Source organism: Sander lucioperca, chromosome 14 (assembly GCF_008315115.2).
Source record: "Sander lucioperca isolate FBNREF2018 chromosome 14, SLUC_FBN_1.2, whole genome shotgun sequence".
NCBI classification, from domain to species: Eukaryota; Metazoa; Chordata; class Actinopteri; order Perciformes; family Percidae; genus Sander; species Sander lucioperca.
Window position 1 is genome coordinate 1,758,861 of NC_050186.1, and position 13,346 is coordinate 1,772,206.

General features: G+C 39.0%; 1 protein-coding gene across 1 annotated transcript in view; it reads right to left on the reverse strand.

Moving 5' to 3' along the window:
* Positions 1 to 9,901, reverse strand: part of fibcd1 (fibrinogen C domain containing 1) — a 141,444-nt gene extending 131,543 nt beyond the window's left edge. Inside the window, exon 1 of the mRNA XM_035991203.1 lies at positions 9,640 to 9,901. Coding sequence (XP_035847096.1) covers positions 9,640 to 9,684 — 45 coding nt within the window. The 5' untranslated portion in view covers positions 9,685 to 9,901. The remainder of the gene's footprint in view (positions 1 to 9,639) is intronic.
* Between the last annotated feature and the right edge of the window lie 3,445 nt (positions 9,902 to 13,346).

Genomic DNA, 13,346 nt, shown 5'->3' on the forward strand with positions numbered 1-13,346 from the left:
AGCAACAGCATTTTCACCACCATCGTTGTTTGACATAATTCAGCCCCGGAACTCGTATATCATAACACCTCTCCCTTAAAGCTACAGTACCTTGGTGAATGTCTCTTTCAGTCTTACTTGTGGGTCACCACAATTTAATATTTAATTCTTGTCTCCTATATAAGTGCATTGCATTTTTTTTAATGACGGTATTGAAACTGATACCGTTGCTATTTTTAGACCCCGTGGTATACCGTATTACCGCCCAACCCTAAGCTGATATGAGTTGGTTCAAACAACTCAGAGTAGGTTCACTCAGAGCTAAGCGTGTGCACCACCACAATAAAAAGGCAGCATGAATGGAGCCATGATACTACGATTCACCATGACTCTGATATCTGAGTCATTTATTTTTTATAGTTACTGCTCAATTATGGATTTTTTGTTTTGCTTGTTTAGTCTGTTTTGTTTTATTTTTGTTTTTGTTTGTCAAAATTTGTTAATGTTGTTTTTCTCGCCACCTGCTCCTTATACCCTACTATTTGTTATATGCCTACTACTTATTTGTGAGTTATTGATTTAATTAAAGGATTAAAAGTCATTCATCTCAACATTAGGAGCCTTGCTTCTAAAATTGATCTTCTTAGGGTATGGGCTGATTTACATAAACCTAATATAATCACTATTTCTGAATCATGGCTTCATAACAGAATTTCTGATGATGAGGTGGGAATTGATAATTATGTTCTATATAGAGTTGACAGAACATCAAGAGGAGGAGGTGTTGCTACTTATATTGATATAAATCTGGTCTGAGTGTGTTTTGCCTAATGTTGAGCCTATTAACTTTGAGTGTCTTTTTACTAATATAATTTTTCATGAAAACAAACCGCTTACTATTGGAAATATTTACAGACCACCCTCTGCTCCCACTGATTCCTTAAATGGTCTCTTGGCTACTATTAATTCTCTTAACAGACGCAATGAACTGATCATATTGGGTGACTTTAATAATAACTGGTTGGATCGGTCTTCCTCAGGTGATAGAAATCTTTTAGGCAGTGTAAGTCTTACTCAGTTAATTAAAGAACCCACAAGGGTTGATGGCCGTTCTTCTACCTTGCTTGATTGGATCCTTGTTTCCAATCCGGATAGGATTATTAAATCGGGTGTTTTATCAGATTGCTTTAGTGACCATTCTATAATATATTGTATCTGGAAAATTAAAATACAGAGTTCCCCTTATGAATATATCACAATGAGGCAAAGTAAAAATATTAATGTTGATTATTACATACGTGATTTACTAGATATTAGATGGGACAGGCTTCAACTAATTCCACTTGTGGAAGAGGCATGGAACTTCTTCTATACTGAAGTAAAAACTATAATTGATAAACATGCTCCTGTGAGAACGATTAAAGTCAAAGGGAGACATTTACCATGGATTAATTCTAATTTACTTCAATTATTCAAAGAAAGGGATAAAGCTTGGGTTAAATACCGTTTAACAAAAGATGATTCTGATGGGACAACATATAGGCAGTTAAGGAATAAATGCAAAACTGAAACTAGGAATGCCAAATCTAACTACTACAGAGACTGCTTTTCTCGTGATTTCAATAATCCTAGGCACTTCTGGAATCACTTAAATAACATTCTTAATAAAAATAAAAAAACTTCTGTGAAACAAATATGCAAGGATAATGATATTCTATCTGATCCTTTGCAAATAGCTCATGCCTTTAACCATCATTTTTCGTCTTTATGTAGTTTAAAATCTGTTTGCTCTGATGGTTTGGCATGGCCTTCTTATTCTTCCATGCCTGCTGGTTCTTTTTCATTTAAAAAGATCATGCCTACTGATGTCTTTAATGTATTACAGGACCTTAAACTAAAATGTAGTACAGGACCAGATGATCTGGAAGCTAAGTTTATCAAAATTGCTGCTCACATATTGATGTTTCCTCTTGCAGATCTCTTTAATTTATCATTAACTACTAGTACTGTGCCACAAATTTGGAAAGCTGCAAGAGTGACACCTCTTTTCAAGGTGGTGATCAATCAGATATGAATAATTATCGCCCGATTTCTATCATTTGTGTAGTTGCTAAAATATTTGAGAATATAATTTTTAATCAACTAACTGATTACATTAATAATTATAACATTTTATCTCCACATCAATCTGGCTTTAGATCAAATTTTTCGACTTCAACTGCTAAAATTTACAAATGATGTCTTTTCGGGTTTTGATAAAGGTTATTTCATTGGAGCTGCTTTCTTTGATCTCTCAAAGGCCTTTGATATGGTTGACCATTACCTTCTACTGGATAAGCTTTACTCTATTGGTTTGAATACACATGCTGTGCTCTGGTTTAACTCTTATTTGCATAACAGACGTCAATGTGTTGTTTACCAAGGATTCCAGTCAGATTTAATTGTTGATAAAGGTGTTCCTCAAGGCTCAACTTTAGGCCCTTTACTTTTTTCAATCTTTATCAATGACCTGGCTCAAGTTTGTTCTCATTGTGAATTATAGCTTTATGCTGATGACACTGTCATCTATACCTCTGATTGGGATTTGCTGCAAATTCAAAAAACTCTGCAATCTGACTTTGATAAAGTACAACAGTGGCTGTTTGTTAATAAGCTTCTGTTGAACATGAAGAAGTCCTGCTGTATGGTGTTTTCAACAACCCAAAATCGCCGTTGTGCTTCATGTTTTGAAATAAAGTTTTCAGATGGGTCCCTTATGCAGATTGTGGAGGAATTCAAATATTTGGGCCTCTGGCTAGATTCCAACCTTACTTTTAAGATACACATCGATAATATCATTAAGAAAGTATATGGATGTCTTAACACTTTGTACAGATCAATTATTTGTTTTTCAACTCCAGTGAGAAAAAAAATTATTTCTCAACTGGTAATACCAATTATTGATTATGCAGACATAGTTTACACTAATACCTTTGAGTCCAATCTCAAACCCCTTAATGTTGTATTCAATTCTCTTTGCAGATTTATATTAAATTGTCCATTTAAAACTCATCATTGTTTTATGTATGATTCACTACACTGGTTGCTACCCAAACAACGAAGAGATTACCATTGGATTTTGTTTATTTTTAAATGTATTTATTCCAATTGTCCTGTATACCTTAAACAGCATTTAATATCTTATTGCTCAACATACTCACTTAGACACCTCCAATGCCCTATTTTTTTTACGGTACCAAGGCTATTCTCTGTATCTGGTAGGAGAGCATTTCAGTATAAAGCTCCATTTGATTGGAATAACCTTCCTCTTTTTTTGAGGTCTATTTCTACATTTGGTTTATTCAAGTCGTCACTTTTTTCTTTTCTTAAAACTACATGTTCTTGTAATTAGGGACACCAAGGATATTATATACAAATGGTTTATGTAATATTTATTTATTTCTTATTTATTTTCTTGAGATGTGATGGCATCCGGTATGTTATATTTTGTCATAAGGCATATTGATATATGAAACACTAGTTGTCTAATGCATTTGGTTGATTATTTTGTCAATATACTGTGCTATGTTAATTGTGGGGTCAAGGGTAGGTGAGCGAGGCATTGTTTTGTATATTGCTTGTATTTATGTATATTTTTATTTTTTATTTTTTTGTATATGTACTGTATGTCTAATTTTTGTGTTTGTATAAATGTGCAGGACCCCCTTGAAAATGAGATGCTACATCTCAAGGGGTTATCCTGAAATAAATTCAATTCAACCACAAACAAACTGGTCATCGGAAATCCTCATGTGCACATACAGCGAGTTTGAACATGTATTTTCGTTAAAAAAAGCAACACAGCGGCTGCTGCAAAAGAGAGAATTTGCGTGGGAGAAAATTGCTGCTCGAGTAAATGCTCATATTCCAATATAGTGTATATCATATTTAATCATAAGTATAGCCTAATATAACTGGTGCAATGGTATTGAATCCTATAATCTATTTCATTAAGGTGCAATACTGCGGGCAAAAAAGTACTAGGCCTACTAATCCCATTCTGAGGCTGCAGCACCATCATTAACAGAATTATAATTCATAACCTTTTATTTCAAAGGGTTTACATCATTCACCTGCAATACTGTGGAAGTCCTTTTTAATGGCTTACTGGTTTGTGTCCAGGGAACACTACAAAAACGTTTAAAAACACATTTCAGAGCGAGTCACACTCTTCTGACAGTGCTTTGCTAGATAGTGGCTTTACTAAAATGCTCCGCATCACCAATGTTGTAAAGAAAACTGTTTTATGCAAATAAACGTGATGTGACACAAAGAATCTGCTGGGATATAGAGCATGTCCACAATGGCGTTAGTGATATGAGGACGGATAAGGTTATGTAGGCTACATAACTGATAGACTGGGAAGAAAAACAATACCGCTCAACTTTTATACAAACTTTTATAGTCTGCCTAACATGGTTAATAAACCAACACCTTTTTGTATTCATGCCGATAACAAACTGCGCTAAAATGCACCTGATACAGACTGAATGAATGAATGAGGAAATGAAAGAGCGCTGTGTCAGAGGGAGGAGACTGAGAGAAACTTGAGGTTTATTGAAGAAAACCAGAGGCCTGTACTACGAATCAAGATCAACATGTCCTGGATTTCTTTCAGTGATCCGGCTTCACCTAACCTAACAACCGTGGTCCCGCATAACCTGTATCACGACGCTGGTTATCAACTAGTTCAGTCAACCCAGGTTTTTCCAATCTAGAGACGTGCGCGTTCACATAAAAGAGGCGGTGTTTGCGCACCACGACCAATCGCAAACATCTACCAGAGCTGCATCTTTTAAACAAGAAGAACAAACTATAATTCTACATAAATATGAAGAACACAGACACGGTTTTACAGGCAAAACGCAGGAAGGAAAGCTGGCAAAAAAGCCGACGCTGTTATACGTAAATCACAACGTTTAGCTTATCAATATCCAGTGGTGTAGTCTACGTGATCGTAAGCTCCAGGATTTCCATATACTCACTTAAAAATGCCCAATGACACGTAACAACATACTTTTCATTATATGTTTGATATATTTTGAATTGTCATCTGTGCTTTTTTCTTCACATAGGCTCAATGGAGGTATTTCACCATAAATTGGTGCATAAAAGTGTATCGGAATGCAGGAAATGAAGTCGTTGATGCTTAAAACTTCCCTGGGGGAGGACACCCAGACCCCCCACTATGATATGCCCCCCTCCTCCCCCAAAGGCAGATTCTGGCCAATATACAGTACACCCACTACAATACATTAGACTAAACTGGTCACTTCCCCATCAGTCAGGCACAAGATCTGACCATATATAATTACACTTTTGCTTTCCATAAACTGTCGTTGCTTTAGGCTTTTATTTCAGTTGCAACCCCAGCAGTGGTGCGCGATCGTGAGAGAAAATAAAAAAAACATAAAAACATAATTTAAACTGATGTACGCATTGGCAACACACGGCTAAAGAAGGCAACAAATAGCCTATAAGTAATTCCCTCCGCTGAAAATCTATATCTTTCATAAAAATACCCATCAGGAAATGTTAACGGGGTTGTCGGTCTCTAAATGTTTTAACTTTTATGAGCGCACCTCTCTCTCTCCGCCCACCGAGCTCCACCAGATCTTCTAAGAACGGTGACGCCGTTATCAGTCGAGTATTGATTGGTCAGTGGGCGGTGCTTTTACACCGGTTGATCTCTGATCTCCAACATAACCTGCTCCCGACCAGGTTAGGCGTTCAGCATAAGTTACCACGGCGATTGAACCCGATCACAAGTGATCCACCTTCGCAGTACAGAAAACCCTGGGTTGAGCCTGAAGTTAGCTCGTTAACGCCAAATCTCGCTTCGTAGTACAGGCCTCTGCTCCCGACCAGGTTAGGTTCACACCCCACTAACACAGAACGTTTAGGGAACGTTGGGGAACGTTAGTTTCTGGTTCCCTAAAGGTTAGTTCGAACCAAACCAAAAACATTAAGGGAACCAACCAACTGAAACATTCTCCTGTGGTTGCACTGTACCTCCACGCAACGTTCCCGTTTGGTTATTTTTGGTTGTTTTTTGGTTGTTCTGAGTGCGGTTTTGAAATGATTATTTAAACCAGCTCCATTTAAGTTTTTGAAGTAGCATATAAAAAGGTTTGCAGTCACTTGATTTAGATTCACTCAAAAATGATTGGTCTCATAAAATCTAAGTAAGATAAACAGCATAGCAAGAGAATATATTTATTTTTAGGCTGATGTTTCTAAAAACAATACTTTTGTGCTTGATTTCGTTTTTTTAACTGTATTAGGTGAAAATACTTAAAACAAGAATCTATCAATAGAACGATTTTCACAACTAATAAAATTCACTTCTTTCATTTCACACTTTACTTCTAAAGTGGCTCAGTTCAGTGTACAAATCCAACCGTTCACCCCCACACCAGTAGGGGGAAGACAGTGCCTCTGCTTTCAGGTGACCGACTGAAGTCCTGTCCTGACTTCCGTGTTGTGCTATTTGTACATACACCAAAGTCCTTCTGGATACACAGAACTTGCCTGGGAACCTGTCTTCTTTCAGTGGCTTTCCGGTAAATATTTATCATATTGCTATTGTTTCCAGCGGAGATGTTGTTGTTCACTGCGTCTCTATTGAACCTCCTAAGATGTCGTAGCTTCCGTCTCTTACCTCCGTCGTCTTGTACTGTACTGAGATAGGTTGCGTGTAAAATGCTGCTGCGCTATTTTATGGTTTTCTTGTGTTGTGACCCTTCAATATTTAGTGCCTCAAAGTTATACGATATTAAGTAAGCTGTTTAGTGCCGTTTTTACGGTTAAATATAAGTTTTAACGATGCTTTGTTAACTCTTTCTTTTCGCGCCATTTTCGTTTCTGTGCAATGTAAATAACGGCGGCTCTGCAGGCCATGTTGAGTGTGTAAACTCTGTTATTTAATGTAATAACGGAGGCTCTGCAGCCCAGTTTGAGTGTGTAAATTCTGTTATTTAATGTTTAGGAGCAGAGGTGCAGATAAAAGGAAACAGTAGACCAGAAGCCAAATAATGTAATATTGTCTTCTGCAGGTATGTGTATTTCTTTGTTAGACGTTATACTCTTTTTGTTATCTGTGCAGTCACCCAAACCCACGGACTGTTTAACTTTGTCCACTGAAACTGTTGAAAAGTATAAAACGTTGGTTCTCATGTTTGTCACGTAGGCTATATTGTTATAATTCAAGTAAGGTTTTCCCAGTATACTCTAATTTATTCTGTTGGCTAGCAATGTGCATATTAAGAGTTGAGTGAGATGCTATACTGTGATGTGATTTTTGTGTATGTATGGTAGAAAATTAGATCACCCTCACAATACCGTCTTGTATTGCTGAGAAGCAGCTTTGAATTTTCCATTTCCAATTAAATACAATTTCATGACCAGGAACTTGAGAGTAACTTAACTTTTTTGTTGTTGTACACAGCAGAACTCATCACACAGGAGACGGAAATGAGAGGTAAGAAGACTCACTTAAGTTGTTCACATATGCAAATATATAATGTATAACAACTAAAACTAACGCCATTCATTTTTCCATAGCTATGAGGACAACCATTACCCGCATGGCACAGCGGATGGATGCATTTGAGGAGAAGATGAGCTGCTCATGCTCTTAAGGAGCTCCCAGTCACCTCTGCTCCAGCTGATGACATGTTGCTGTCGCCCTGCTCGACAGTCACCGAGCTGCATGAGTTCAACATGAGCCTCGGTCAACAAAATGGTAATTAAGTGGCCATAGTCCTACCCTACCCTGCCCTAAGATTAACACACATCATTGCATAAATTCAAATATCATCATAACAGAACTGACTTCTCTTACAAAATGAGATTGTACAAGCTCTCCACTTTGTTCTACATGTATAATTTGTATTTCTATATGTTTTACAGCAACTTTTCCTGACAACCCTTGGAGGTTCGACCGGAGGTACTGCCATCCGTCACATGCTACTGCGAGTGGGAACCATTGACGTTCTAAAACCGTATAGCCTGCGGGGCAGAAAGGCAAAGAAGGCCTTCCAGGACCTGACAATCTGCAGGGTTATAACAGGCAGGTGTTATTTTATTGTTTACATCAGTATTATGCTTAGCTTGGCTGATAAGGTTTTAATTTGACTTGTAACTTTGCTTCATTTTGACTTCTACTCTAGCGGCCTCCCAGAAAAACTTCCCCGTGCTGACTGCAGCAGACACGGAGGACCCCACAGTGCCCCCCCCACCACTCCACAACATCCAACAGCCAAGTGTCAAAGGTGGACTCATTCAAGTTTCTGGGCTCCATCATTTCCCAGGACCTGAAGTGGGAGTCCAACATCAACGCCATCCTTAAAAAGGCTCAGCAGAGGATGTACTTCCTACGGCAACTCTGGAAACATGGCCTACCACAAGAGCTATCGGCCATCTTCTACACTGCTGCCATCCTCCTGCCTCGTCCCCTCTGGCAGGCGCTACAGATCCCTGCACACAAAAACAACCAGACACAAGAACAGCTTCTTTCCCACTGCCATCACTATCCTGAACTGCTGATAAGTGGGGTCATCCCCTCTTTGGCCATTCACCTACACATTACATACTTTATCATTCCAATATGCATCTTGCACACTACATTTTCACTATTACTTTGCACTCTACTCCATGTGTACTTGTATTGATATGTCTTATTTGTATAGTTGTATTTTTGTATATTATGTGCCTATATGTATATTGTTGTCTCTATTGTACAGTATGTGTCTATATGGCCAATAAAACTGATTGATTATTATATACATTTTTTATTTTTTGGTACCATGGTTGTTAAAGTTAAGTTACAACGCTAGGGGAACGTTCCATAAAGGTTACAACGTTAGGGGAACATTTCCTAAAGGTACATTTTTTATTTTTTGGTACCATGGTTGTTAAAGTTAAGTTACAACGCTAGGGGAACGTTAAGGAAACGTTCCATAAAGGTTACAATGTTAGGGGAACGTTCCCTAAAGGTTGCAACGCTAGGGGAACGTTAGGGGAACGTTCCATAAAGGTTACAACGTTAGGGGAACGTCCCATAAAGGTTACAACGTTAGGGGACCGTTAGGGGAACATCCCATAATGGTTACAACGTTAGGGGAACGTTCCCTAAAGGTTGCAACGTTCACAGAACGTTCCGTGAACGTTAAGAAACCTTTCCATGGGAACCAAAACCTAACCAAACCATAACCTTCAGGGAACGTTCCCGCAACTAAAAACCAATTCATGGTTCTGGGAACCATAAATTGTTAGCTGGGCAGGCTCAGTTACCATAGTACTTTCTGAAACAGAAAACCCAGAGTGTCCCTCATCTCAGGGTTAACAAACTCAGAGTTTTCACTAAACCTGCTTTCTGAAACGGACCCCAGATCTAGGCCTAATATAACAAGACTCCGCAGCGGTTGCTTGCAGACACACACACACACACACACACACACACACACACACACACACACACACACACACACACACACACACACACACAAAAACGAGAGCGTCACGTGTAGCGCGTGCACGTGCGCGCGCACACACACAACACGGCGGTTATTGACGTTCTCATTTGGAGAGTGAGTTCAAAAAGTTAGCTGTTATACTCACCTGTCGGAACGACATGAGTCTTGAGCACCGCAAAGTCCTCCTCATTCTGCTCCAGGTTTAACTTCTCTGCTCGTTTCTCAGAGCATTATATAACGAGTCCACTCAGCCTCTGTCACAGATTAACAGTCACAAACAGCGAAGTTTCCTCCGTGAAAGCAGAAATCACCTCTGGAGGGTCCCCCATGCACATAATTTTAATTTAGCATGTTAGCTAGACACAGCTAGCACCTGTTGGTGACGCAAAAAGTGGGTGTGTTTGATTTGCGTCACTTTAAGGAGCTTCCCAGGTGGTATGGTGCTGCGTTAATATGCTGCGTTCATAGACATCGGAAAAACATTTTTCTGAGTGAAAACATCACGATTCACGTCACTCCCTGTGGGAATAAGAGGTGGGAAACTCGGGCTGGATTTTGCTAACCGAGTTTCCCAGTTGGTGACGCGTTGTTGATTATTTTTAATATTGGGCTATATAAATGAAATTGACTATCACATTTTTTCTTCTTCTATTCTCACACACTTTGTCATGACTTTTATGTCTTTTTGTGTATTTATGTGTTTTCACTCTGTAACCGAAGGGACTCAAAATATAGCGATACTTAAAGTGCTTAAGTAAAAGTAAAATTAGGCTACCTAAAAAAATATACTTAAGCTACACAAAAAACGATTTTGTTACAGTAGAGAGTAAGTAATTAACTTCCACCCCTGTGATCAGTATATAGTTGATGTTAAATATGATTAAGGTTAGGGAAAGCTATGGGCCAAGTCTCATGCAAGTGAGAGGAGCTGCACTGCAACCTTCACACTCTTACTTTCCGCCTTGTATTGGCACAAAACATTGGCATTTGATGTAAATTGTATCGATATGTGAAATGGTCCAATACGGACATAATCCCTTGGGGTGCTGGTTTACAGACAGACACATGTGGATAAAGGTGTAGGTGCTTCATGAAGCTGCTCACACTGTGAATGGTTCATGTGAGGATCTCAGTCCTGTGGCTGTCCACAAAGCTTCAGCATCAATACTAGATGACAAATTCTCAGCTGGCAACAGAGCCATGAGCAAAGTGGTAGTTGGGTAGTGGGTTGAGTTACTTGGTGCTGTTTTCCACCACAGACTGACTCATTTGGCTGTAATCCATTGCTCCAGGGCAGCTGTCTTATCTTCATGGATTGATGAGTTCTACTCACATTTAATCACATTTGCAAAGAATTACTGTCTGAGAGTGAATAAGGAGTTTGGCGCGCACACACACACACACACACACACACACGTTAATGTAGATACATAGTTGCATGTGTGCAATGAATGGATAAAGAACAGCAGGACCATGCAATGTGAATACACAGAAACACTGTTGAGTCACCACATGCATAATAATGATAAAAAGAATGCACGATAAAAGCCTCTCATTTGATAGTAGGATGAAAGTAAAAGCAGACACTGTTGTCTAATGTCATGAAATGCTAATGCACATTCTTAATAAGATACAGGAATTATACAGCATAGAGTAAAGTGGAAAAAAATCTATTATTTGATTTCATGCCAAAGAAAGTAAATATTCATGAATTCTAACAAATAGCTAATGGTTGGATTCATCTTAAACCACAAAGTCCTAATGAAAGAAAAGGCTGATGAAAGATACTGGTTAACAAAGCGTGACTCAGTGATGATGCATTGCCCTAATGCACACTATTGTTGGACCTTGATACATTATGATTCAGTTATGAAGCACATTTACACACTTTCCACTTAATTCAGATAAAAGAGTACTGGGTTCTACTTATTTTATTGAAACTTGTAAATTCTCACTAAATGTGGTAGAAAAGCCTTTTCATATTCTTCCACTTAATGTTGCACCACATACTGTATTCAAGACGAACATAATTATGATTTACAGAAAAACAATAGGAGTGGAGTGTTTTGGCTAAATGCTAAGCACTTGGGTTCCTCTACCAGAGAAGCTGACAGCCATACTACGCAGCATTATGTTAAAATTGGGTATATTCAGAGGTGGAAAGTAACGAAATACATTTACTCACGTTACTGTATTGAGTAGTTTTGTTGTGTATTTTTTTAAGATAATTTTTTTTGGGCATTTTAGGCCTTTATTTTACAGCTGAAGACATGAAAGCTGTAAAAGCTGTAAAATAAAGGCCTAAAATGCCTTTATTTTACAGCTGAAGACATAAAAGGGGAGAGAGAGGGGCAATGACATGCACCAAAGGGCCGCAGGTCGGAATCAAACCCGGGCTGGCTGCGTCGAGGAGTAAACCTCTATATATGGGCGCCCGCTCTACCAACTGGGCTATCCAGGCGCCCAGTTATTTTGTATTTTTCAAGTAGTTTTTAAAATTGGTATTTTAAAATGTACTTGATACGTTTTGAGTGAAGTATTGTAATTCGCTACATTACAAATCCTATCCGTTACTGAGTAAAAAAAAAAAAAAAAAAACTTCGACTAACGAAAACCGAAAGGAAGAAAAAAAAGAAATCGCGCCCGGAACCACTACACCAGACCTGGGGTCTCATTTATAAAACTGTGCGTAGGATCCTTACTATAAGTGTACGTACCACCAAAAGCCCAAAATGGCGTACGCCAAAAAAAAAGTTAGATTTATAAAACCGTGTGTACGCAGATGTTCCCTTTATAAATCAAAGATTACCTACAAGTGTGCGTACATGGATCCGCCTCTTATCTCACCCTGTACAATTTTTAACAATAAATAGTCAATGCAAAGCACCTCGTGAATGCTGATCAGTATATGAATGACACTGGCAGTTGTTACACCGAATCATGACGACTGGGGGGGAAAATAAGTAAAAAACTTCTCAGACGTTCAGGAATTGCTGCAAAATGAATTATAATGTTGGCCTGTTCTCGCACAGTGTAGGGAAACCTGATCTATAACTACATGTATTAATAATACGTCCAAGACGGCAGGCATTACGGCACTCGGGGGACAGCTTTGATATAGCCTACCAGACGTATATAATACGATTTAACAGAACTATATATTATATCCAAACAAGCCTTAGTGATAAAGTTGAAGTTTATATATATTTATATAAAAAACACTTAGCTGTCTGACATTTCCCTCTGGAAACAGCCGGTTTCCCCCAGAGTGGCGAGGACCTGTAGCCTATTTGGACCGGTGTTGCACCGAAATCTGTGACCCCTCGTGATCTGTGTCCCTCCTGTTAAAAGGTAGCGCCCCCTCCATGGTTAAGGTTAGGGACAAGGGTTTGGCTCAGGTTGAGGTAGGGGGACACCGATCTCGATGGGTCACAGATTTCGGTGTAACACCGGGATGGACCGGTATGGCACGGTTCTGGTGCGTTGCCCTCTCTACTGGACCCAATTCAGTACATAGATCCAACAGCGCAGCTTTAGGGAATCTAAATCGGCATATTAGCCAGTCATCGTCATGGTCCCTGAAGTCTCTTTTTCTCCTGATTCTTCCATTAGCGTAGTGCTGCAGGGCCATCAGTGCCATCATGCAGCATTACGCACAGGTTCACAGCAGTATTGATGTTTTCCACAATTTGTGATTGTTAACACCTTGCCAACACAGCATCAACTAGTGGTATCCCCTCCCCCCACCCCGAGATACAATTTGAAGACGAAAGAAAGTGTAATAGGCCAACACTTTTCTTCATGCAGGTTTTGTCACAAACAGTATTAAAGTTGGACTGATAACGAGGACAT